Source organism: Lepidochelys olivacea (assembly GCF_965140295.1).
Source record: "Lepidochelys olivacea isolate rLepOli2 genome assembly, chromosome: 22".
Lineage (NCBI taxonomy): Eukaryota > Metazoa > Chordata > Testudines > Cheloniidae > Lepidochelys > Lepidochelys olivacea.
This window is the reverse complement of record NC_140432.1, coordinates 12157629-12183806: the sequence shown is the minus strand read 5'-3', so window position 1 is coordinate 12183806 and position 26178 is coordinate 12157629. Positions and strand designations below refer to the sequence as shown.

General features: G+C 46.7%; 2 protein-coding genes across 7 annotated transcripts in view; one reads left to right on the top strand and one right to left on the bottom strand.

Moving 5' to 3' along the window:
• Positions 1-12980, top strand: part of B3GAT1 (beta-1,3-glucuronyltransferase 1) — a 51266-nt gene extending 38286 nt beyond the window's left edge. For 5 of the 6 annotated variants that reach the window (XM_084611793.1, XM_084611792.1, XM_084611794.1 and 2 more), the window contains 3 exons: positions 2872-3168; positions 10110-10225; positions 10797-12980. In XM_084611793.1, coding sequence (XP_084467919.1) covers positions 2872-3168; positions 10110-10196 — 384 coding nt within the window. In that variant the 3' untranslated portion in view covers positions 10197-10225; positions 10797-12980. Of the gene's footprint in view, positions 1-2871; positions 10226-10796 lie in introns of all 6 variants that reach the window. The other variant, XR_014709253.1, reaches the window with a different exon arrangement.
• A 705-nt stretch (positions 12981-13685) lies between these two features.
• GLB1L2 (galactosidase beta 1 like 2) overlaps positions 13686-26178 on the bottom strand; it is a 49225-nt gene continuing 36732 nt past the window's right edge. The window contains exons 13-19 of the mRNA XM_084611790.1: positions 25062-25208; positions 23874-23945; positions 22868-22946; positions 21430-21517; positions 16614-16728; positions 14765-14881; positions 13686-14283 (exon numbers count right to left, since the gene is read on the bottom strand). Coding sequence (XP_084467916.1) covers positions 14197-14283; positions 14765-14881; positions 16614-16728; positions 21430-21517; positions 22868-22946; positions 23874-23945; positions 25062-25208 — 705 coding nt within the window. The 3' untranslated portion in view covers positions 13686-14196. The remainder of the gene's footprint in view (positions 14284-14764; positions 14882-16613; positions 16729-21429; positions 21518-22867; positions 22947-23873; positions 23946-25061; positions 25209-26178) is intronic.

Below are 26178 nucleotides of genomic sequence, written 5' to 3'. Positions count from 1 at the left end.
GACCTGACTTCTCGAGGTCCCTTTGAGCCCTACATTTCTGTGAGTTTGGGGTGGGTGATAATGGCTGAAGATAGGGAGCTTAGTATGAAGTCTGCATGGAGTGTATTTGACGGTCCCTGCTCCAGCACAAACATGTTCCAAAGGGAAGGATTCTATTTGTTTGGAGGTTGTGTCTGTTGGTTCAGAACAGGTTTCCTGTCTCTACCTTGCATCTGGCCTACAGCTCGGGGTTTAGTGTCCCCATGAGACTGTCAGTGCTCTTTGGAGAGACAGGATTATGTTCCCAACAATGCAGCTTTTCATCAGCCCCAGAAAAGACAGATTCTTTAGGTTCCATCATTGACAAGGGCACAGGAATAACTTCACAGGGAACCAGAGACTTTAAGGGCAGGAAAGATCATGCCTCCATCCTTCTAAACAGCAAGGGCTTCTTCTCTGCACTATGTTTCAGTCCATTTTTAATATCCCCAGCAATGAGGCTCCCTCCACGTCCCTTGGAGGCTCTTAAATTCACTATTGTTTTAAATGTCCTTTGCGAGATAGTGTCTCAAGTGGTTAGAGCTGCAAGCCAGGACTCCTGGCATTTAGTTTTATCTATGCCACAGATCCTCTGGAAGAAGGCAAGTCACTGCTTTCTGCGCAGGTGCCTAGCTGTTCCCCATCACTGCAATCCCTGTGCACGTCTCGTACATTAACAAAATTATCCTCGTGGGGGTAGGGGGAAGGGTCATTATCCCTATTGTGTGTATATATAGGGAAACTGAGGCACAGATGAAGAGACTTGCCAATGGTCACATAGGGAGACTGTGGCACAAGCAAGAATTGAACCTGCATCTTGAGTCTCAAATCAGTGCTTTCCTCACAGGACCCTCCTTCCTTCCTTTACGCCTGTCTCCTCCACTATTAAATGGGTATCGTAACACCACCTTTACCGCCATGACATGAGGCCTGCTTAACATTTGCAAAGGGCTTTGGAAACCTGAGCAGAAGTGTTTTTTTAGTTTCACCCCTTCACTGCTAGTTCTACACCCCCTATGAACCTACCCCCCCCCCACCTCCTTGGAACTCACTTGCAGACATGTAGTTACTGTTCTGAGATGATTTGTTGCCTTGCGCTCCTGGAAGCTCTTGTGGTACAAGACATGATGATCCCCTTCCTCCTCATTCACTAGTTGCCGTGCCAGAGGGTCCCTTGTTCAGCCTCTCTTTTGAGGTACATATACTGCACCCATCACCATGGTATAGGGGCACCTATTCTCTCCCCCCACCTGTTTCGTAAGGTCTTCTGTTTTATCTTGCATTCATTTGCACAGACTGGTGTATTGAGGTCAAGGGGGCAGGTTGTCATCTTGGCCATTTGGCACAGACCTAAATCCCATAGCAAAGAACCCAGCAAATGAGGTTTGTACATAAGACTGCAGGCAGACCAGGCTGAATGCTGTTTCAATCCAGCTGCTTCATTACTTCCTTCTCTGTGGCAGGTTCTAGCTACAGCACCAAGCGCTACCCTGAAATGAACACTACCTTTTAAGAAGGCATGAGGGCCCGTTTGTTAACCGACATGATGTTGTCTCTGGATTCCTCTCCTCTAAGGCTGTCAATTTTGATTGGACGTATTCCTGGAGGTGTCATCACATGATGTAATCTTTAACTAAAGATTAATCTTTCATTCCTGGAGACTCCAGAACAATCCTGGAGGGTTGACAACTCTCTCCTCCTCCCCCTGAAACCTACCTGCATTAAGAGGCACCAAGCAGCCAGTGAAAGGGGCTGCACAATAAACATGGGGGACTAGTTCCTGTGGATAAGGGCTGCCATTAGCATGTGTGTAATGCAAAAGGACAAGTGCCTTCAGCTCTTCAGGTCTCTCACTGTAATTAGCATTCATGAGATTAGCACTGGGAAATCCCCAGTCTGAGGGTCTGGATGAAAAGCAGAAGGTGCAGCAGAGAGGGAGCATGCTCCTGCCAGCAGAGCGGAGACAAGACAAGGGATAAATTGCTGCAAAACCTCATCCTATTTGTTCGGAGTTTACTAGGTAGCCAGACTTCTAAACTGCCCCTCATCTGAGAACCACGTTTGTAGTACCTCATTCCAAATGTTATTCCATTTCCCATCAATGGTGACTCACAAAATGGAGGCTACCCTGAATATCACTGGATGCTAATTCTCCTCTACAGTTTAGTTTCCAGAAATCTAGTCTTCCTAGCTCTGTTGCTAACACACCATGTGACACTGCACAAGCTCTGCCCCCATGCCTCAGTTTTCCCATCTGTAAATGGGGATGATGATGCTGACCCATCTTTGTGAAGCGCTTTGAGACCTGTGGATGAAAAGCAGATTTTAAAACCTTGGCTGTAACCCTTATTTGCTACTTTGTTCCTTGCATGAAGCCTTTGCCACAATGAGGTCTCAGCAGGAATAATTAGTATAACTGCGCATATGCATATTTGCTAGCATCTTTACCTGAGACTCTCCAAAGCACTTTGCTAGCCACCCTGCAATGCAAGGCTTATCCCCTTGTACAGTTGGGCAAATGGAGGCATACAGAGGTTAAAGTATGTGGCCAAGGTCACAAAGGGAGCCTGAAGTGGAGCTGGGAACAGAACCCAGCCTTCCTGGCTTTCATTTATAGTGCCTTGCTTCTCTGTGTCCACTGGCCTTTACCTGCTTCAGAACACCCAGGTCTGGTGCTGCAGTGCACGCAGAGGTCTTGCTGGGGACTGTCCAGAGTCCCTGCACGTTGCATATGTGGTTTAAGTAGTTGGGACTGAACACTGTGTGTGAGTTAGCAACTGTCAGAGCGGGTGTCCTCTCCCCTCCCACACCACTCCACGCACTCACTGTGCCCTTCTCTCTCCTTGCCCCCAGATGCGCACCACCAGGAAGGTGTCGGTGTGGCCGGTGGCCTTTGTGGGTGGCTTGCGCTACGAGTCACCCAAAGTGAATGCAGCGGGGAAGGTGTATGGCTGGAAGACTGTTTTCGACCCCCACCGCCCGTTTGCCATCGACATGGCGGGCTTTGCTGTGAACCTCAGGCTGATACTCCAGCGATCTCAGGCTTACTTCAAACTGCGAGGAGTGAAGGGTGGCTACCAAGAGAGCAGCCTTCTCCGGGAATTAGTGACCTTGAATGACCTTGAGCCGAAAGCTGCCAATTGCACTAAGGTATGGACTCTTTCTGGTACATGGACCCACTCTTCTGCATCTATCACTAATCACAATTGCAAGGAAATGCAGAAACTTGAAAAGGGAGCATAGGAACTGCCATATAGGATTAGATCTGTTGTCTAACCAGGCCAGTATCCCATCTCCCATCCCTCAGGGTTAGCCCAATGCCCATCCAGTCCAATATCCTGTCTCATGCAGTTGCTGGTACCAGATGCTTCAAGGAAAGACACAACCTGCTCTCCCCCCACTTCCCCCCATAAATGGGTTATGAAGTAAAATACATAGTGGGGAAGTTTCATCTTAAGCTCAGGGCCTTAGTGCCTCGCTTCTGCCCTGAGTGTGAGGGTTTATCCCCTTTATAAATGTCTCTGCTAGTTATGGTTACTCTACATGACATCCTTACTGTTTACATGAATATCTAATTTTTTTTGGTCTCAATGTCCTGTGACAGTGAGTTCTACAGATGAATTATGCATTGTGTGGAAGAGCATTTCCTATATGAAATGTGCTGCCTTGCAGTTTCATTTTCATGTATAGTAGAGAACACCAAAGTGAATTTGCAGCTATGCTCCCGCTTCTCAAAAGATGTTGCAGGAAAGCATTGGTTTTAGAGAGGTGAGGAGGAAAAGAATAATGTCCTGCATTATGCTGGGAAGCAAACAGGCATCCATGTGGGGTGTAGTGGCACAGATGGGATCCAGGGCAGAGCTAAAGAGGCATGAAGCAGAGTTGACTGGGACGTTTGCATCAGACAGTCCATCTGCTCTGCTCACCCTCTCTGCTGCTCTGCCTAACAAGAACATGACAGTGACAATGTGTCCTAAGAGCGGAGGGAGGTCAGAAGTGAGATCTAATGCTAGGGTGAATGGGGGGAGAAGGCATGTTGTGTAGAACGCACTCCAGATTGATTCCCTCTTAGAACGGTAAACGGACAGGGTGTAGCAGGCAAGGGAATCCAATGTCAGGCCAAAGTTTCCTTGCAAATGCTTCGAGCCTGAAGCTGGCGCAGCAATGGCTATGCTGCCTCTAGAAATACACACAGAAGAGCAGCTTTTGATGTGACGGTAGCTGTCAGAGTAAGGCATCGTGCTGGAAAGCTGGGGCGAGAGCAAGGCCAGCTGCGGTGGGACATGCTGTCAGGACTTTGTTTCCAGACAAGGGGGAGATCGTGTTCCTTGAGTCAGACAGGAGACAACTTCTGTGCTATGGGCCAGGAACTGAAGAGGTTACAGCAGCTGAGATTAGGAGCGGGCTGTTTTCTCTGTGACAAGGCAGTGGAGATATCACAGGGACTCAGTTTTGAGCCGGACGCACTGTGATCCTGACCAACTCTTGGCACTTCGGGTGTCCTGCTTTGTGTCTCTGCTTCCAGCTGCCACCAGCCTCCCTTCAGCAATTATCACATAACTCATCGGCCCAGCATGAGGTAGACAGAGACCAAATTCAGCAGAGGCAGAGCTCAGAGAATTCTACACAACAAGCGAGGGCACGACAGCAGAGATGCCTCCCCTTCTAAACACAGGAGCTGAGCAGTCTGTATGCCTGGAGAGTGGTGATAGCAGGGTTTAGGGTAGCTAAGAAGGGGCAATGCATGCTTGGAAACTTGACCTTGTTAATGGGAACGGCTCTGCGGTGACCTCTTGCGGGGGTGGGTGGAAGGAGAGTAATTTAAGCTGTGCTGAGACCCTCAGCATCACCACTGGTGGGTGTAGGCTTGTTCAGAATCCAGCCCTGAGAGGAATGATGGTTCAGGGGTTAGGGCACCAGCCTGTGATCCCAGAGATCTGGGCTCCATTGCCTGCTCTGCCACAGACTTCCTGTCTGACCTTGGAAAGTGAAGGGGATAAAATGAGTGGCAGTTGGGCACCTAAAGGCCTTTGAGGATTGTGGCCTTAGCGTGTGTGCCTCAGTTTCTCATCTGTAAAATAGTACTTTTCTCAGCTTCACAGAGGTGTTGAGGATTAATACACTAAGGATTGTGAATCTCTCCGATATGATGGTTAATGAGGGCTAGACAGGCACACAGGTAGACAGCCCTTTACCTGATGCCTCCTTAGATGTCCCGTGTGCTGTGCTGGTATTCATTTTTAACGCTCTCAACTCAAATACACAAACTGAAGCGCCTGCAAAAAGCATATTTACTGGCCAATAAATAAGTCCTGTGTTGCTCTCCTTGGCTTAATACCTGCCTGAAAGAGTGGGAACGAAAAGATGATGATCTTAACTGTGGGCACTGCAGGAATTTCTAGACAAAAGGAGGCAGCCAGCCCTGAAATCCCTGCCAGGAGCTGCAAATGCGGAGAGGAAAAAATGAAAAGAGAGCTTTCTCCATGGAGATGGGGGGAGATGTGCTTCTCTGGGAGAGGCAGACTTTTGTTTTGAATGATTTGGGTAGCAATTTATCAGTCACATTTAATTAAACGCCCACGTTCTGCCCCTTCTCCTGTCTCTCAGCTGCATTATGCACCGGGCTCCAACCTCAGGCTAAATCTGTGTGTTTGAGACTGTGTTTGGGTGATGCGGGTGAAGGAAGCCAGCCAGCCAGCTGCCTAGTGTTGGACAGGGATGTTTTGCTGCTGCTGCTTCTGAGAGGATTAGAGAGAGGCCGAGTATTTCTGGACAGAGAGAGCTAGTATTAGATGCCACAGTAAGTGTGACCAGCTACCACCAAGGCTACAGACTAGGAAGGATGGGGTTGATGGGCAAGAGCGGAGCTTCCTCACCAGCATCTGTGGAAGAACAACACTGCAGCTGTTGCAGGATTTGTGCTGGCTCTTTGAAGAGAAATAAATCCCTTCCCTTCGTCAGATGGAGAATCTGGGTGAACCCTGGTTCTCGCCATGTATTTTCCAAGATGCAGAAAGGAACTGGCTCTTTTTGGTCACAGATCTGATGTAGCTCAAACTGGCCCTAGGACAGAGCGACTCCAGCAGGATTCCACTGATGAAAGCAGGAGGCGAGAGGGGCTCCTGGGGAATAACTTCCTTCCTTCCTTCCTTGTCAGATTTCCTGTGATAAAGTGTGTGCACTGAATGCAGTGCAGATGGAGGGGGAGATCAGATCGGCAAACTCCATTTGTATTTATTCTCTCTCTCTCTGTGAGCTGAGCAAGTATCTGCTAGGACAGGTTTACTCTCCCTTTCTGCTTGAGTTATTCCCCAGTGTTTGGGACGCCAGTCTTACAGGGCTGCACTTGTTTGGATTGATTGCAGATGTTCCTAGGGCAGGGGCTGTTCGATACTCTAGCTGCCATTGGTCACACAAGGTCACATGCTCTTGCTTCTGGTGCCAGACTGGCTAAGCCTGACTTAATAATCAGGAGGAAAAGGCCTGAGGAAGCCCCTGAGGCTGTGACTCTAAGGCAGTGGTTGCAGATAAGCAGAATTTAGAGGAATTTAGGCTTTGTATGGGGGACATGTTCAGATTTCAGCCATCAGCACCAGTGCAGTCTCCGAGTTCACATAGGGTTAAACTGCTGTCACCTGCACCAGGGCAGCTTATCCCAGTTATGAGCAGGGCAAAACTCTGGTGCAACTAGTGCCTTTGCTTAACTGCACTAGGGGGTTTGTGCTGGTGCAGTTACACCAGTGGCTGGGCTGGTATTAACGCCCTAGCATAGACAAAGCCTTATTTTAACCCTTTTTCTTTTCTGGGCCACACATGCTTTGTTTGAAGCTTCAACCCTTGGTCCCATTAGGGCTTCTCTGAGCCTTACTGGATGGGGAAGGGCATAAATCTTGATGGTAAAGTAACTATGGTCATAGCTATAGTAGCTACTGTTTGAGCTTTGCCTGGTTTATTTGCCTCTGGTCAGTGTTCAGAGAATCCCCCTGCTATGTCAAGCAACATCCCAACCACTAAACTATCCCCCTTTCAATGCAGCTAGATCCTCTGATTCTTAAACTCAGTTACTGCCTCGGTTTAAATGCTGCAGCCATGTGTAACAGGAGATATAGCTGCAAGTTATCATGAGTGAATCCCATGAGAGGTATTAAAGGGGGGACACCTGTGATTTGTAAAGTACTGTTCAAAGCGCTCATTGTGCCAAGGGCTGTTACAGACAAGTCTTTTTGCTGTTGCTGCGAGCACGGTAATAATACAAATGTGAAAATAAGTTTTGAGACATGAGGGCAGACTTTAAAAGGCCTGTAGAACTACTGTATTAATAACACAGGTTGTATTTTTATGTATGATCCAAACCTTGTATATAGCAATGGAAATGCATTGTCCTCAAAGTTACAGACAGTTGGCTGAGAAATGAAAAGCTGTTTCTGTATTTGATGGTTGCTCTGTACTAGGTGATAATTCCAGTGACCTTACTGAAGAGCATGGTGTAAAGACTTAAGTAAGAGTTGTACAAAGCACTGTATATTATTTTTAGAAGCCCCTTGCAATCAGAGACAGGGAGCTCAATTTCAGTATTTACCTTGATGAAAAAGTATTATAGAAATGACCCCAAGCTCTGTGCTGTTGCGATTGCAGGGGGCTGGCGTAAAAGGCAAAGTTTTACAAAAAGGTTCCATTCTCTGGGTGGGGAAAGCAGCCCAGTCCAGGTTCTTTCCAGTTGTTGGAGGCAAACAGCTCTATTAATGTTGCAGAGAGAGATTCATCTCTGCTGCAAGTGTTGTGCCTGCTTAAACCAGAACTGAATTTAGCCTGCAGGCTTAACTGGAAGGCTGTGAGTAACAGAGAGCTGAGTATTTAACCACAGGCAAGAGGAACGTGCTGAGTTCATCCTTGGGAAGCAATACCATGCTCTTGCAGGTCTAAGGAAAAGCAAGCCAGCACCTTTGAGTACAAAAGATGGATCATGGAAGCTTGGATTAAACATGCAGTGTATTGTCATAGCAACAAGAGGGGAGCCCTTTCAAGGTAAGAAATATCAATGCAAACTGGGTTAGAAAAGCGGGAAGCTGTAGCTCTGAAGGGACCCAACTGCTACCATAATGCAGGTGCTAGGAGCAGAGGGATAAGCAGTAACCTTTATTTTAGTGTGGGTACAGACTGTAAACCAGCTTCCAGCTCTGTCTGCTTAGACATTTTAATAGAGTGACTAGAAATCTTGTGTGAGACAAATTCCCCAAATTAAAAATGTTTCTTGAATACATTTCTCCTTTGTGAAAGTTTTGATTTAAAGATTTTTCCTTCCCCTGCCACTTTTACAGAGGAAAGCCCCAACAACTATCATTTTCATTAATACAGTCAGAATCTGACAATTTTGAAATTGTTCCCTTAACTATATTTTATCCAGTTCTACATTGTATACCACACTGAGATCAGTGCAGAACTGTTTCCCAGTACTGTTTAGCTGGCCACTATGAATTGGCTCAAATTGGGTTAGAGGCTTTAACAGCAGCAGACTAATATGCTTTGTCTGGCTAGTGTAAGTAGGGCTAAACAATATTAAACTGGATTAATAGGTCTTTAAACACCCCCCCCAAATGCAAGTAATGGCCCACTGCCTAAGACAGTGTAGAGAAGTGGAGGAACAGCATTCTCTGGCTTGGTCACTGCGCAGTAGCAACACCTCAGTGTCTGTCTACACTGCAGTCACATGGTATGACTGCAGCAGCGTGCACTAATGCCCCTTGAGCACTTAAGGTGGACTTGTACCTCACCCCACTGAAGCATGTGCAGCTGCAGCTTGACCTCTATGAGCTGTACCTGAATTAGCTCACTAAAAATAGTGAGTATGCACAGTGTGGGCTTCAACAGTGCCTATGTAGCTGGTGCTGAAGCCCATGCTGTGGCATACTCACTTCCAGAGCAGGCAGGTATACCCGAGCTGTGATTTTGATGGCCAAATGAACAGCGCAGAACATGAGGGGCTGATCGGTGTGAAATTTAACCCATTGGTCCCTAGTGTTTCCAGAGGATTTGATTTTCAGCAGGGTTACTCAGTGCATGCACCCCAAAATGTGCAAAGCAGACATCGGGCACTGAGGGCTGTCTCTCTCTGTGAGCCAGTGTGAGAATCAGAAAAGAAAGGGAAGAGATCCCTAAGCAACAGTCACCCAGTCTCTTGGGGATGCTTTAGAAGAATAAATGGATAGTAGACTCCAGCTGTTGCTGACAGAAAAGCTCCCACTAGGAAGTGAGAGCCCCTCCAGTTCTGCTTTTTCAAAGGTACAGATGGCTTCAGTCCATGTAGATGGTGGCCTGAACTGATGACTCAATGTTTCCTTCCTGTTATACCTAGTAGTTACAAGAAGTGTACAGAGCAACAAGGTGCCTTTCTATTTTCAGCCCAGCTATCTGTTGTACAGGGAGTGGATGATGCTGTTGCAGTGGCTTGATATGCAGCCACCACGGATATGCCTATGGTGCAGCAGGAGTATAATAATTACTAGCTCAGATAGATATACATGCAGTAGATTTGATTAAGTGACCATGATAAAAATGGGGCAGTAGCCACAGGCTGCGGCTTCAGCGAGCTGCCCAAATGCACACCTAGGGTCTTGAGACAGGATTAGGCCCTGGTGCTAGCCTCTGCATAGTGACTACACTTCTGTTTTTAGCCTGCTAGCTCAAAGTCACCACATACACACCTACCTGAGCTGGAAATTACATCTCTAGCTGCAGCCTTGACACTTTGAGTTGGGGTGGGGGAGCGTTTGTCTCTGTAAACACAAACAAGAATTTTGATTCCATAGTGATGAAACAGCCCAAAATCAGTGCAAAGGATGATAAGTCTTTAGTGGAGGTTGGTTGATAAATAGATAGAAGGAGCAGGTTAATGGCCTGAGACAGTATCCTGTCAAATGGGTAATTTTTGCACATGGTGCATTTCAGAGGCCACAGGCAAATCTGCCTAAGGCTGTGAATGCACCATTACACTCTAGGGTATGTGGTTAAATAGCACTATTGGTTTAATGTGCAAGAATATTTGTTAGCATAATGCAGAGATGCAGCTAATGACTTCTGTGGGCTTGGTTCAGATTCTAGTCTGGCACACAAGGACGGAAAAACCCGTGCTGGTGAATGAGGGAAAGAAAGGCTTCACAGATCCCAACGTGGAAATCTGATGCTGCATGGCTGAGCGGAGATCAAACAGGTACACCCTCCCGTAGCTACCCAGAGGGAGGAGAGGACTGAGAGAAAAGAATGAGCACTGGAGAAATTTTTCAAGGAACGTGCTCTCTGAAAGCCAAGTTTGAGAGAGTAGAAAGTATGGGGTGGTGAAAGTAAAAAAACCCTGAAGCTAGAAGGAAATGGAGAGTATAGTGCTGAAACAGGGAAAGGTTTAGAAGAAAACTTTACAATGAGGGTTTGTACACAAGGCAACTTACTGCATGGCAAGCCATGTTAATGTATAGCACACCACCTTGCCATGCAGTAAAAGATCCTGTGGCCCCTGCTACAGTACAGTGAAGTCCCACTAAGCTGCACTCTGGGCATTTCAAAGACTGCATGCTCCATTGGGACACCGTGGCAGCCTGCACTGTTACTGCAGTTGCTATATACAGCTGCTTTTTGTAGAGAGGACATCACTTTCTGGGCCTGTCACATACTCCTTTTGCCAACACCCAAAAAACCATGTTCTCAGACAGGCTTGGGTCAGCTCCAAAGGACAGCTGCAGGGAGGCCAAGGGCTAACCTACCCACTGGTTGTCTTTCCTTTGCAGAAGATTCTCTCATCCTGCAGGCTCCTCTCTACAGCAGCCAGCCAGACACACAAGCAGCTGCCAGGACGGCTCCTGACTTCCAAGTGTAAGAAAAACAAGCAAGTTCGAACAACAAACCATACCTGCACTGCTCAGACTCTCCCTATCTTCCTCCTGGACTCTGAACAGAACCGGGCCCTCTGGAGACAGAGGAACAGCACAGACCTCACCTTCAGTACAAGGTGCAAAGCCTGCAGGATGCTTGAACTGGAAGGAGCATGTGCAGGGCACAATGCACTTGGGAAGAGGCCCACCTGGAGCTGGTTTCACAGGGTGTCATAGCAAGGATGAGAAGCACCACAAGGAGTGACACCTTCTTCTGGAGACACATATACCCTGTGTCTGTGTGCAACAGCCTCAGCAGCTCTCTGGCTGTGGAGAGGACACCTTTGCCCTTAATTTTGAACCTAGGTTATTCAGTATTTATTACACTGCACAAGACTGGGTTTTGGGGAGGGAGACAAGCAAGGCAGGTAAGAGCTAACCACCAAGTATCTCTGCTCTTTCCAACTTGTCCCCCTTTCATCAGCTCTATGGCTTGGAGGGTGGTCTGACATACCTCTGTGTATTGATTTGTTTACAGCACCTGTGACCATGTTCACTGTCCATGCTAAACTAATTGGAGATGGGTCCTAATCCTCCATCTCAGGCCTATCTCTAGTGCTAACCTGACTGAGCCAAGCTTTAGGTGTCGGGCTCCCTGAAGTGCGCACCTACCTCCAAGAAGCGTTTTTTTAACAATTTGGGAGGGAACCACTCAGCATTTCACTGAATGCTGCTGTTGTCTCCAACTCCTACCCTAGGTCTAATTTCCACTGATCAAACAGACCCACTTCCCACCTTCTTGAGTACATTTAGTGTCGATATATCCCATTTCAAGGCCACATCATGCTACCAATAAAAAGCCACTGGAGCAGTTCCATACCTGCTATTACTGGTGTGCTCTATAGCTCCCCTGACAGTGTCTCACTGTTACACCAACACCTGACTCCACAAAGGGTGGAGTGAAAAGAAATAATCTGAACAAAATAACCCAAACAACTTCAAATACCTGAAACCATTGTGGTGCAAAGCTTCTTCCTGCAGGAGAAAGGTACTTGGGTGGGGTTTTTTGACTCTTCTGTGTCTGAGATGCTGACACACAAAAGGAAGTTAAATCAGTTCCTGTCCACCCCCTTTTAAAAATGGTTTTCCTAGATTGCTGCTTAGGTCTGGTAAGACTAAAAAAATCTAATCAATCTCCCATTCTTTTGGAAAAGTCTGAAGCACAATTTTACATGTGAATTAAGGGAAAAATGTAATTCTGTAAAGAGACTCACTTATTTTTTTAACCCTTAACAGTATAAAAAAATACATGTAGAATATTTCTTGCAGAGTATTAGCTTCAGTGGGCAGAAATCACTCATTGGACTAATGCCAAATCTATATTTCCTAATATTTAAAAAAAAAAATTGTTTGTTGTATTTATCAAAACAATCACTGGGGAAAAAAGTTACCTTCTTTAGCTGATAAGGTTCTTTAGTTTCCAATCATGGAAGCCTTGCTACATAGCTTCTGTGAAAACCTTCCTTTGTATTCAATGGCTGAAATCCAAACTGGATAGCAATGATTTTATGCAACTGGTATCCACTTGCATTTTGGGAACAGCCATTGTTAGCTCATGTTAAACAGTGGTGCTCTGCATCAAAGCAGGTTTATTCCACTATTATTCAAGCCTCCCAAGTGCAGCCCTCAGGCTGTGAACAAAGAGGTATTTTCAAAAGGGATACAAAGTTTTCATGATATTCAAGTTGTTTTCAACTGATGTCCTAGCTGCATGTCTGTTTGTTTATTCTAATAACCCTGCTGGATTGCAGCCTTCCATTCTCTGTAGGGGAAAAACTCCTGGTGAAATGCAAAGGACTAAGTCCGACAGACAACCCTGCAAATGCAAATATGCTCCACTCTCCTCAAAAAGTCAGCTACAGGAGCCAGGCCTTTCCAGGTGGTGTGGCGGTTATTGCCAGGAAAGCTGAGCTACAGATGCTGCGGCGAGACAGGCACTGATTGGGACGGAGGATGGAGTGTATTACAGCTGCACTGTCTGTTCTCAGTTTTAATTGAACTGTATTTAATTTGTTAAATAAAATTAAATATGGTTTTTAATGGTTGAAATTGATTGTTACTGCCATTGCCAGGTGGTTATGGTAGTGAGGTCTTACTGCTCTATCTAAATGGGGTTAAACTGCTCCCATAAGTACTGACCTGACTCCTCTAGGTCAGAGGACATGTTGGTTGCAGGAGAGATGAGCAGCTCTTGGACACAGCCAATTCTACACTGACAGCTACAGCATGGGAGTTTGAGGGTATTTAAACCATCTTCCTGTACCTTAAGTGGGAAAAAGAAGGTGAGCAGGTTTTCAGAGTTAGCAATGGCTCTTTTCAATATCTGAAATATTGCATTGAACATTTCTGCAACATATGACCTATCAAACAGGGAACCCATCTGGAGATTGTCAGGGTGGGGAGTTATAACATAATCCCCACCCTGCTTCTTTCCCAGGATCCCTTATTCTGTTTATATCAGTTTTAAAACATCTGGGTCCTGTTCACACATAGGAGGACATTTTTCTCCTTTCAAGGCTAAATAATGCTAACCTTACTTATGCACCTTTCCCCCTGAGGTCAATGGGGAGCTGTGGGCATGTGGCTAAGTAATACACAGACTGTAAAGCAGTGGGCTCCTTATCCATTCCCCCTTCTGAACCTGCTCTTTGGAAGGTTCATAATTTGCCTGAACTGGAACCTTAGGTTGACACAACAGTCCTGCTCTGGCGGAGCTGACAGAGGAGAAACACAGGTAACATTAGAAATTGTTTGGGTCTTTTTTCCACAGAAGAGAACCTTAGAATATTAAAAATTAACTGTTAACATCCAATCAGGATTCCAAAAACTGAACAAACAAAGCCCCTTCTCTACACAAAAAGGCTGTTTCAATTGTGCCTGAAAGCTCAGCACAGCATTCCTATGTATCCCAGAAATTCTCTCCCCTTTTAATCAAACAAGAGATGCCCCCATAGAGTGCGTTAATCTCGGGCAGGGGCTGGGCTCAGCTCAGATAGTTCCCTCCCCCACAACACCCTGGATTGTCCATTACATCACAGCCACTGATCCAATTTGGAGAGCTCGATGTCCTGGGAGAAATTGATGGACTCACCTCTCAGGGTGCTCCAAGTCTATCTCCTAAACTTGTTGCCAGGGAGCAAATCCTTTACACTGGTCTAACAGAAATTAACAAACCAGTCTGTACTTGGACTGATGCGTCCCCACACATACACCAAGGAATATCCAAGATGAACCCAACGGGAGGCAGTTCTCCTGCTCAGTCCATATAGTGGGTCCTTCCTAGATAAGGCATATCTACAGACTGTATGATCCGGCCTGCAGTGCGCTCTTCAAAAACGATAATCTAGGGAATAAAGAGATTAGGGGTGGGAGGTGGGAAATCCCTTTAAAATGACAATCACTGCTCTTTCCAATGGGGAAATGTTTTGGGGGAGGATGCTCCCATTGAAGGGAATGTCATCAATATACCGTCCCAGTACGTACCCAAACTCCCATCACTTGACATCCTGGGCTGTATTAAGACTTCACAGCAGTGAAGAGTAAACACCAATCCCAAGTCAGGTGGTCTTGCTTTTTATTTAAGTTATGCTGCCCTTCAAATTCTATATACAATACTGATCCAAAGTCAGTGTTCACCACAGTGCCTTTCTTTTACTGATAGCCAAGGAATGGTGCTGCTCTAACTTGAACCTCAACCTCAGAAAGAGCTACCCCCACATGCTTTGCAGAGTCAGATTAAGGTGAGTTTTTAAGGCACTGAGCGTTCCTAGCTAGCCTTAGACAGACGTGAGTCAGATAAGCATGTTTAATAGAGAGCCTCTCACCTCATTGTTCCCAGGCTGCAGCCAAGTTGCAGGGAGGTAGAGTGTTTCCTGGGGTCCGATTTTCCAGTAGCGTCCTAGGTTCTCTCCATTGACAAACACAACTCCTTTTTCCCAACCCTACAAGAAAGATAGCAGAGCAGGGTTACTGAAGCAATTGCTCTCGGACACTAAGACCCTAGTGTTCTTTCAGGCCACCTGCTGCTAGACATCCCTCTTCTGCTCTTAAAGCAAGTTGTTCACACAGATTTTAAACCCCTCATATTCCACTCCAATCCTGCCACTAATGTACCTTCTTACCTGAGGAGGTCTGTCCCCAAGCCGGATCTGCCAAGGGCAGTGGCCAAAAACCAAATGGCTTGCTTTGCAGTAGTAGCTAGAGGCCCTCGTCAGGAATCGGGACCCCATGTGCTAGGTGGTGTTCGTAGCCTCCATTACTACAGTAACTCTCAATCTTTGGGATATTTATTCTCAAGACTCCTGGGAGTTCGTTCCCCGTCTACAAAACTGTGACGAGACACAGTGAGAGTAAATGATTTGCCCACAGTAATATAGGAATGCTGTGAGACAGCAGGGAAATGAACCTGCTCTTTCCAAATCCGAGGTTAGTGTAATAATTACCGGACCATTCTCCCTCTTACAATTTGAGCAGTTTTACGAATAAGTCAATACTGCTGCCCTCATCGGTGTCGCATCTGAGGGCCTTCCAAGAGAACATGAAAGCACTGAGACTAACCTCTATCATGTCTGGTTCACTCTCTCATCCTCCCCAGGGGTTTTGTACTCCTGTTGGTACTGCAGTGCCAACACCGCTGAGGGAGAGTAAGCTGGTGCATCAACAAGAGAATCGCTACTTGGGTCCATTGGCAGTGGAACTTTTGCCCTCAGTTACCCCTGAGCAACCACACGAATGATAATGTGGCTGGAGATGTACAACTTTGGTAATGAGGTGCTGGGGGCCACCATCTAAGTGCAAAGGGAGTTAGGGCAATTCCCCTGCCTCCGCTAGTCACCTGCTCTCTGGCTCCTGTCAAGTCATTTCTGCTGGAGATGAGTTAGCCCTGAGGCTCAAAGTAATACTTCTAAAGGCAAATGCTAAACTCTTCTAGCTTTGCTCTTCTGAATGGGCCAGATTACAACAACAAATAGCAGGTTTATTAAAAAAACCGAACAAACCAATCGCCCTTCCCAAGGAAAAATATCATCTCCTTCAGAGCCTCTTTGAGGTCTTCCCCTACCATTACACCTGCACCCTTTTCACGCAATGCCTGTTCATCATCATGCTATAACTATCTATATATTTTGTCTTGTAAACTACACTGAGACCTGAAGAACAGAGATTGCACTGGGGGACTGATATAAAATCCAAGAGGAAGGAGTTCAAGATTTTAATAATACACACAGCACTTCCTCTTCAGTGCTGTACACAGATAGCGCCACTCTCAGACCCCATGTCTGAAGGTTCCACAGCACTGTCCCTTTTACAGATAGCACAGAGAAGGGAAATGACTTGACTCAGGTACTCAGAGGTTTGTGCTCACAGCCACTAACCCTTTGCTACCTGAAGAGGAACAGCACCTAATTTATGTAAAGCTGGGCTCATTACTAGCTCTGCCAGGATGCCGTTAGAGGGGCAGGCCAGAATCACCCACGTTTGTCTCAGCAGGGCCTGTGATGGTGGAGGCTGTGTTTAACTGAACATGTCAGCTGGCAGTTTTAGGAGCAGACTTCTATGCGGCCTGCTTTACCACAGACCCAGGAAGAGTGCTATGTGGTGCTGCCACTGGAGTGGTTATGCCAGGGTCTCTCTTCAGCCATATGAAAAAAACCAGACAATAACTGAGCGACTCACCTCGAGTTTCAGGAAAGTGTCCTGAGGCAGATACTGCACTTGCAGGTTTCCTCGGAAGAATGCAGGACCCACGGCGTAATCCGGGATAGTGCTCCAAGCAGTTAGACCTCGCAAGCTGTGAGAGAAAGACAAACACAGTTAACAAAAGGAAAGCAACTTCCGGAGAGGAGCTATTCATGGGCCCAGGGCAGGCCTTAGGATCACTTCAAACAGGAGGCCACTCTAGGGGACCATTTGTTTTGTTACAGTGAAGTAGCTATTCACTTTCCTGCCTGAAATGCGCAGCAGTTGCTGCCCACTGGCACTGGTTTAGGGACAAATACTCAGCATGGGGACATGGTTGTTCATTCAAGGCAGGCACCTCCTTACTTCCAAGTTAATCCCCTGGTGAGAGAGATCTTGGCCTTCACCTTTCTCCGTCAGCAAGGTGAAGGTCTCCACTGTGAATGCAGTGAGACGTGCTGCTACTGCTCTCTCTCTGCTTTGCTAGAAGTGAAAATCCCTGCTTCAAACTCACTCATTTCTCATCTCACCAACCACACTGGCTACCAACCTGTCTCCTGGTGCATCCAAGGTGCTAATCTTAAACTACAGAGATCTATCTCGGGTATTGCTGGAGTGCCCGCCACACACCCAAGGTGTTGTCGTAGCAGCAGAAAACAGATGGGATACTGACAGACCCCTGATTTGTACTCTGCATAGGCAAGTAGTTAGGGACAGTGCATTCTTAGTGTATGTCTACACTGCCCCCCGCAAAAGTGTTTTGAACTCAGGTTACAATGGTAGTGAAGGCATGGCAACTCAGCTTTTAACCTGGTTCAAGAGCCTGGGGCAGAACTTGAGTGGCTAATGTGACTAAGAAGCTGTGTTAGCATGTCTTCAGTTCTCTTTGAATCCATTAGCTAATGATGGTTAGTTAACTCAAGGGAAGAACACACACTATGCTGATGGGCTCATGGCTCTAGAAACTCTTCCTCCATTGGTCTGACCAAGCTAGAGCCACTTTCAGGGTATGCTCAGAGGCTCGTACCTGCGCCCTGAGTAAGTGGCATGAGAGGCCATGAGTTTCTTCTGAGGCTTAGGAGTTTAAGTTGACTTTGATCTGGTTCTGCTCTCTATTTTGTAGCATGTTTTTAAAAAGACTATAAACATGCCCGGAGGCTAGTGATATGAAGCAAAACACGAGGCCCTGTGATCTAACAGACACTTCCCTGGGAAAAGCTGTTCAGGCTTCACTGCTTAAAAAAAAAAAGAAAAAAGAATATGCTGGAGGTGAGGCTGCACACTCAAGACTTGTCTATACCCAGAAAATACTGGTTTTACTAGACTGCTCCTCTTAGTGGCACCTGCCCCTAGTGCAGATGCACTCAAAGGTACTTTCTAGCAGTGTAACTTATTTCCCCTTCCTGTACAAGTAGAGATGCCAGTATAAAAAGCACCTTTTATACAGATATAAACTCCACACCTGGGGTTGTACCAGTATAACTACTGGTAAGAGAGTCATACCCTTAATCAAAATAGTTTACCAGTACAAAACCAGTGTATAGACCAGACCTCACTTCAGCCTTCACTCTGCTCCCTTGTGCACAGGCATCACGAGACTGGCTTTAATGTCTCCAGCACAATCTAGCCTGATGCTGAACACTTTACCAGCTAGCCTCAGGTACTGAGACAAAGTGTCGTATGGAAACTCTGCCCCCCCCCCCCCCCACAGTTTATTGAGTCTGCTGGAGTCCTTCCTCAATCCCTTCCCTTTTTGGGCAAACCTTCCCAGTTGTTTATCTAGACTTCTCTCAACAGAACTCCAGTTCAGAAAAGCACTTCAGCATGCTAGATTAGCCACATAATCTTGTGCTGCCCAGGTACGTGTTACAAGCCTAGGTTTTATAACACAACAAAGCAAAAACCACCACGCACCTACAGTACTGCACAATTTTCAAAGGCTCGTAACTCAGTGAAATCAAAAACAACTTCTGGACCAAGGAAGGGCACTTCAGAGAGGGCTAGCTGCAGGCTAAATTTCACCTTTTGGACCCCATTATTTGCATGACAGAGCTGTTTAAAAGTTTTCTCCAGGTTTCTTTTTAAGTGTACACATACTCAAAACTGCTAAACCATTTCAGTTCTTCCTGCTTCATACTTTACCTGACCTTGATTATTTTGGGGGGACACTCAAATACTGGGAAAATTCTGCCAAATCGATAGTTTCAAAAAAGAAATAAACTTATGAGCAACTGAAAACAGGGATTAGAGCAGCAGCTGTGTTAGTCTGTATTTGCAAAAAGAAAAGGAGTACTTGTGGCACCTTAGAGACTAACAAATTTATTTGAGCATAAGCTTTCGTGAGCTACAGCTCATTTCATCGGATGCATTTGAACGCATCCGATGAAGTGAGCTGTAGCTCACGAAAGCTTATGCTCAAATAAATTTGTTAGTCTCTAAGGTGCCACAAGTACTCCTTTTCTTTTTGAAAATGGAGTGAGCATAGACAGAGCCAGGCAACCTTAACTATAATGGTGGCTGCAATTCCTCTGACTAATATTTTATATCTGTACAGCACCCTTCAACTCAACAATTTCTGAAGTGCTTGACCAGTTGTTAATTTAAAAAACCCTGCATCACCTGTCACCATAATGAAGCCATCTCTGGGGAGAAACACAGCAAGTGTAACAATAATTTGCAGCACACAAGGTCCTTCCCTCCAGTTCTTGAACCAAAACTCATTTGCCTGGAGAGCACACTACAAACCTATTTGCTACAGTCTTCCTGTCATCACCATCATCACCACCACCACGGAACTACTCGTACACAGAAGGCAAGTCAAGGTTCCTAGACCTTAGAAGAGGTGGCATGAAAATTCCACCATGCCATATTCTGTGGAGAATGCTATGGAAACCTAGGTCACTCTATTTAGCACTTAGATGTTATAGCGATGGATGCTCTAGAAGTACCTTAAAAAGCCCCCAAGATGGACTGCAACGTTATGATGGCCAACTGTAATTACTTGGGGGGGAAACTCTGGTCAGGACACTCCGGTGAATGCTCTGCTCTCATGAGAAATATTGCAGGATCTTTATTGCCTTCAGGTAGATTGGGCCTCAATTTTAAAGACTTACCCCAAACAGCTCCTTCATAAGCCCAATGCCCCCTTAAACTACGCTGGAACATTGGGTCAGGTGTTAGCAAATGCCACCTACCAAATCAAACCCATCACTTCTATTGGCATTGGGTTTTTGGTGGATGTCTCCCATCCAAGTATTAACGAAGTCCAATTCTGTTTAGCTCATGGGATCGGATATCACTATCTGAGCCAATATAGATGCATCAAGTCTGTTTTGGAATATATAATGCAAGGGCACCCTTCATCACATCAGGGGGTATTAGCAAGGTATTGGGTATGCTCAAAGTCTGCATCATTTCTTGCCTTCTTGTACCACAGGTGTGATTGTGAGTGCTGATGAAGCAGAGAGAAAGTGAGGAGCTTAGAAATTCCACAAGAGACTCAAAACCTTATCAGAACATGTTCTCTCCAATGCTGATCAGCAGCATCCCCAGATTCAAGCAAATTATTGACCTAGTGCAATGTGAATTCCACTGTATTGCTGAGCTAAGCCTGGCACAATCCCATTTTCAGTACAGTGTACTCTGGCTTCCTGCTTAGAGATTTCTACCTTATGATGTTTCATTGCTAATGGCCAGTTGCTAGTAACTGGTCAGACTGCTGGCTAATCTTGCTTTTATGCCTGCATGGCAGCTCACTAGCTTTCATACCTTTGATTGGGAATATCCTTCTCTAATGATCCTACAGCACAAAGCTGACAGCTCACCCTGCCAAAGAGAATACCTTGCAAAACCTTCACTTAGAATATTTAACACTACCTGTTAGCACTGTCCTTAAAGGATCACTGTAATAAACTGACTAGAGAGAGTATACACATGGCTGACATCTACTGGACAGAATAAGAACACAACTGCGTGTGTCACAGGCCCTGCAGTGTCCAGAACTAACAGAGATTCTCTCTCCTTTGGCTCAAGCAGTAGGGGTTTGCAACTTTGTAGCAGAAGTATTGGAGTTCTAGACTTTCTACACTATTAAACTCCAGGTGACCACAGCAGGCAGCAGAATGACAGCTGTGAAGTCCTCAGGCCTCACAAATGTGTTACATTATTTGTACAACACTAGCACTGCAATAGCAAACCCTCTTGAGATTTTTGGCAGGAGTCCATAAAGTGACCTATGCTCTGTTGCTCTAATGACAGCAGCCTGGCTAGTTATCCCTCCGAGATTATTTTGCTTTAGCATTTAATACTGAAGAACACAATTTTAAAACATGAAATGGGCGAAGCCATCTGGACTAGTAAATACACTGTTAGGAGCTTCCTGAAATCACTTCCCCTCTCTATCCAGGGAGGAGGGAGTGTCCTTCACTGAAGTGTTTCCTAATCCCAAATTTCTGATCCCAGACAAGCCCCAAACTTTTACAAAATTCAAAAGGGTTTGGATTGGCCACATCTCTACAGGCCCGATCCAATGCCTATTAAAGTCAGTGGGAGTCTTTCCATCCCCTTCAATGGGGGGTTGTATTGGGTCCTAAATAAAGGTGCAAAAATAAGTGCTGAAACCTTCTGTACAATTTTAGTTGGCGTTATCAGGAAGAGATTCATAAGCGTGAAGATTCACCAGGTGCTGCCTTTCCGGGCACTGCTAAGTAGGTTTTGCACCTATGCCAAATTGTCTGTGCAAACGAAGGAGATATATATATGCCCTCCTCCTCTGCACAAACAATTTAGATATATGTACATATATCTCCCAAACCTTTCCATGAAGCCAGGTTTCATCTCCAGACTGTAAATCTTGAAGTTCCTCAAGGGGGTTTTATTCAGGAAGACGTCACCAATTAAGCCTGCAAGAGCAATAGAGGTAATAAAGAGCTGAGAAGCAACTAAGCTGATGGATCTTCCTATTTCAATAGGAGGAACAGCGGGATACGGAAAGTAGTCATGCTCTGCAATGGCATTAAAGCCCATATGGTCCCACTGCTCATCCAGATTGAGCAGGGAATGTTGCCACACTTTGCCCTCTCCTCTCCATCCTTTGCTTTAACTCACTAAGCTGAGAAACCCTCTCCTGGCAGTACGTACTGTTGGTGCACATAGCAGATTCACTTTTTATTTGGCTGTCCATACATGGATTTTTTTTTTTTTTTTAAAGCAGCAGATCAGTTACTTCCCCAATACTCAGAAGAAAATGTGGACATCCTGGTATCCCTTGTACTGATCCACTGCTTTTTTCCCCAAGGATTTCAAAGCACCCAACAAACAAATTTAGACTCACCAGCCTCCTGTGAGGCAGTTGAAATTATCCTCATTTGCGGGTGGAGGAAACTGGCACACAAGAAGTCCAGGGCAGAGCTGGGAACAGAACCCATCTCTCCTGGCTCTCAGTCCAGGTCATTAACTACAAGCCGATGGTTGAGATTGTCAAAGCAGTCCAGGGGCTTTAGGCACACCTCTTCCGTTAAAGCTAATGAAATATGTCTCTACATTCACTAGGCTGCTCTGAACATTTCAGCCTACATTCCCCCCTATAAAACAGAACACAAGGAATCTTGACTCCCAGTCCCCAGCTCTACCGGCATAAATATTTTACTGAGCTGGACATAGTCCGTAGTCCCAGGACCCTGTGTACACTGAGATTATCTTGCTCTCCAAATCACAGAGCAGAAACAGGGATCAGGAAGGAATTCCTTTCCCCCCCCTCCCCATGTATGATGTTACACAAGTAGATATGGACATCATGGAGTGAGAAGAGGGGCACCCCATCTATCTTGACAACCACTATAGGGAGGGACTTGGGAAGGTCTTTAAGATAGGTCCATCCCCCATGAAGTGGGCTATTTTCACCAACTATCACATGTCAGTTACCACCACCCTGGACATGTTTGAACTTATGGTCAAGAAGTGACCTATATTCTTTTATCAGTCTCCCGCCTTGGCTGCCTTCTACTGCCTGACTGCAAAGCTACACGGCATTATCCAGGCACAGTGAAATTCTTGCATGCCTTTATATGACTCAATCCAACACACAGGATTTTAACATTCGATCTGGAGTGTTTGTTTCTGGAGCGTGGGAGCCATTTTAAAAATGTCCTCCGTGTTGGAGGTCCTTGCTAAACACAGACTAAAAAAGAGGCATTTATCTGAGTTCTCAGCCCCATGCACCAGCTTGGAAGGGAAGAGACAACTTAACCTACCTTTCCGCTGCTCATTCAGCATAAGTCCGTAATTGACACGCCCGCAGTTCTCTACCAAAAGCCTGAGCTGCCTGAAGCCCTGTAAAGAATGGATCAGCCTCTGCTGAATTAGTGCACAGCCAAGTGCCAGGTCAGCCATGTTGAGCAAAGAGAGAAATCAATGGTATCGCTCCAGGGGGGAGTTTGCACCAGTAGCTTTGGCAGCTGTTTACAGGACTATAAATTACAGGCATATGCCACAGCTGCAAGTAACTGCAATCACTGAGGAAAACTCAACCTTCTCATGAAACCATAATATTTTGCTGTTACATTTTAAATGGTTGAAATGGTACGTAGAGCTAGAAACAACATGTGTCCAACACCACACAGGCTTCCATCACACAGCTCTACCCAGGAGTCACATTCCTGACCTCCAATGTTCCCTCCCACTCACCCAATTCTCATCTTTGGAGCCATGCACAGCTCTGCCAGTGCACATTTAGTAGACGTGCTACTCATACGGCCACTTTGTGCCGAACTGTTGGATGGTTTTGTAATGCGGGAGAGCGTGAGCTCAGAACACACGTGAGACCATCCAACTCACTTCACTTTGACCTAAGAGAAGTAAAAAGACTGAAGCATGTTTTGTGCCTATGAGCGAACAGCCTACATGTCCTCAGTCAGCACAGGCAGGGTCCCTAGAGCCCACTGTTCCATCTCATGGGTGTCTGCAGTGTGTGGGTGTGGCAGGAAGTGCACCAGCTGCTACTCTGGAGTGAACCTGCTGACTGGAGTTTTGTCCAAATATTTCCCCTTCTCTGAAGGGGACTCTTGGCATTTTAAGCCACTCTGCTCCAACTGTGGAGTCATTTCAGGTTTGCGTGTAACAACTGCTCTGTGTCTCAGCTGCTGCATCGCTGGTTTGCAGGAAGCTGGCATTAGACACACTTCTGGGCTCTGCATTCTTGGGGGTGAGCTGGGATTCTGTTACCCACATACTTCTCGTGAGTGGTCTCAGATTACTTACCTGTCCTTCAGGAATTGACAGCTCCACCGTGTTGTAATCAAGGAATCCAACGAACACAGTGTTAACAAACACCTGCAGGAGAGGGCAAAGGAGACCAGCAGAATTCGAAACAGGTGTACTAGACAAGAGATTAGAGCCATAACAGGGGAGGAAGCATCGTCTAATGCAGGGGTGGGCACGCTTTTTGGCCCGAGGGCCACATCGGGGTTGCAAAACTGTACGGAGGGCTGGGTCAGAAGGCCGTGCCTCCCCAAACAACCTGGCCCCTGCTCCCTATCCACCCACTCCCACTTCCTGCTCCCGATTGCCCCCCTCAGAACCTCCGACCCATCCAACCTCCCCCTGCTCCTTGTCCCCTAACTGCTCCCCCCAGGACTCCACCCCCTATCCAACCCCCCCCGTCCCCTGACTGCCCTGAACCCTATCCACACCCCCGCCCCCTGACAGACCCCCCAGGACTCCCACACCTATCCAACCCCCCCCGTTCCCCATCTCCTGATCGTTGTCCCCCCCCGAACCTCTGCCCCATCCAACAACTCCCTGTCCCCAGGGATCCTCTGCCCCTTATCCAACCCCCCTGCTCCCCGCCCCCTTACCATGCCACTCAGAGCAGCAGGAGCTCACAGCCCCACCACCCAGCTAGAGGCAGCCAAAATGCTGCACTGCCCAGCAGGAGCAGAGGGCCAGAGCGTTGGCAGCGTGGCGAGGCTGCAGGGGAGGAGGGACAGCGGGGGAGGGGTCGGGGGCTAGCCCCCCCCGGCCGGGAGCTCAGGGGCCGGCGAGGACAGTCCCGTGGGCTGGATGTGGCCTGCGGGCAGTACTTTGCCCACCTCTGGTCTAACAGGAGTCAAGACTCCTGGGGTTTATTCCCAGCTCTGCCATTGACTCATTCTGCAATGTTGGGCAAATCAAGGCATTTCTAAAAATGCACCATGATTTCCTACCATTACCTTCTGTGGATAGATTTGAGCTGATGTTATTGGAGTTTAAACAGACTTGGACCTTGAGCCTGGGATTTAGGGAGGATGTAGGCTGGGGCTTCGTTATGAATAGCACAAGGGAATCACAATTCTACTCAGGGAAAGCCTGCCACCTTGGTTCACGGCTGGCCTATTTCACGCCAACTACCGCAGCCAAGCTATTTGCCTTTCTGTAGAGTCAGAACAACAACTGCTCTGTGCTCTTTACCTGTGCTCGGTCCCGGACGTTGTCCCTGGAATGCAGCTGTCCTCCGCCGGATATGACCGTCTCGTAGAGCGTATACCCATAGGCCTGCCCGTTGCCATCATTCACTGGCAGGTTCTCCATGTTAACCGGGAACTCTGACTTAATGGGCTGCAAAGGAAGAACAAGTAACCTTTCTAAGGGGACAGGCTACACAGGGGCGGCATCATCAGCCAAGTAGCTGCTATGTCTCACAAACCGACATTTACTCAAATCCTATGCAAAAGCTGCCTCTCTTAAAGGGCTCCCGGGGTGCAAAGAACTGCAACTAAGTGATGAGTTTCAATCCTGCCAACACCATCTCTGCTAGCTGGATGTCTAAGCCTTCATCAGACACAGATGTTCAATTATGGCTATTTCATCACTTCCTTGACAACCTGCTCCACTGCCTATGGTTCTGAAAGCTTCTTCCATGCTGCAACTTAAACCCATTGCTTCTTGTTCAATTCTGGGTGAATAATTAGAGTAATTGATCCCTGCTTTCTTCACGTAGGAGGTAGTTTTGGCGTAATGGCTAGGGCCAGGGACTAGGAATCAGTACTCCTGCATGCTATTCCTGTCTCTCTTGCTGTGTGACCTCGTGCTAATCTATTGACCCGTCCTGTGAATAGGAAAGCATCATTAACCCATTTTACACCCTGGGGGACTAAGGCCCAGAGGGATGGCTGAGGGTTTTGTAAAGCTCTGAAGTTCCCAGATGGAAGGCGCTCCAATGAGCGTGAAGTATTAGTAAATGGAACAGGTGACAAAATGGGTGAAGCCTCATATTTGCAAAACCAAGCATCCCTGAAGCCAAATCCGAGCAGTCCCACATCTTCCTTCTCAGTAAATAAATGGGAGTTCCATACAACGTACTAGGCTCAGGTCTTTCTGATAAGACCTTAAAACACAGGTCCTCTCCCCGTGACATTAAAGATCATGTAGCACTTTAGAGACAAATGGCTCTAGTATCCTTGGCCAAAATGTGCCCTCTCTTCCCCATTCTTGTGGAGCATGTGGTATACAAATGGGTTGACTTCCTCCACCCCAGAGGTGGCTACCTTTCACTGCAGCTATAGATACAAAGTTTGTGAAGCACCTT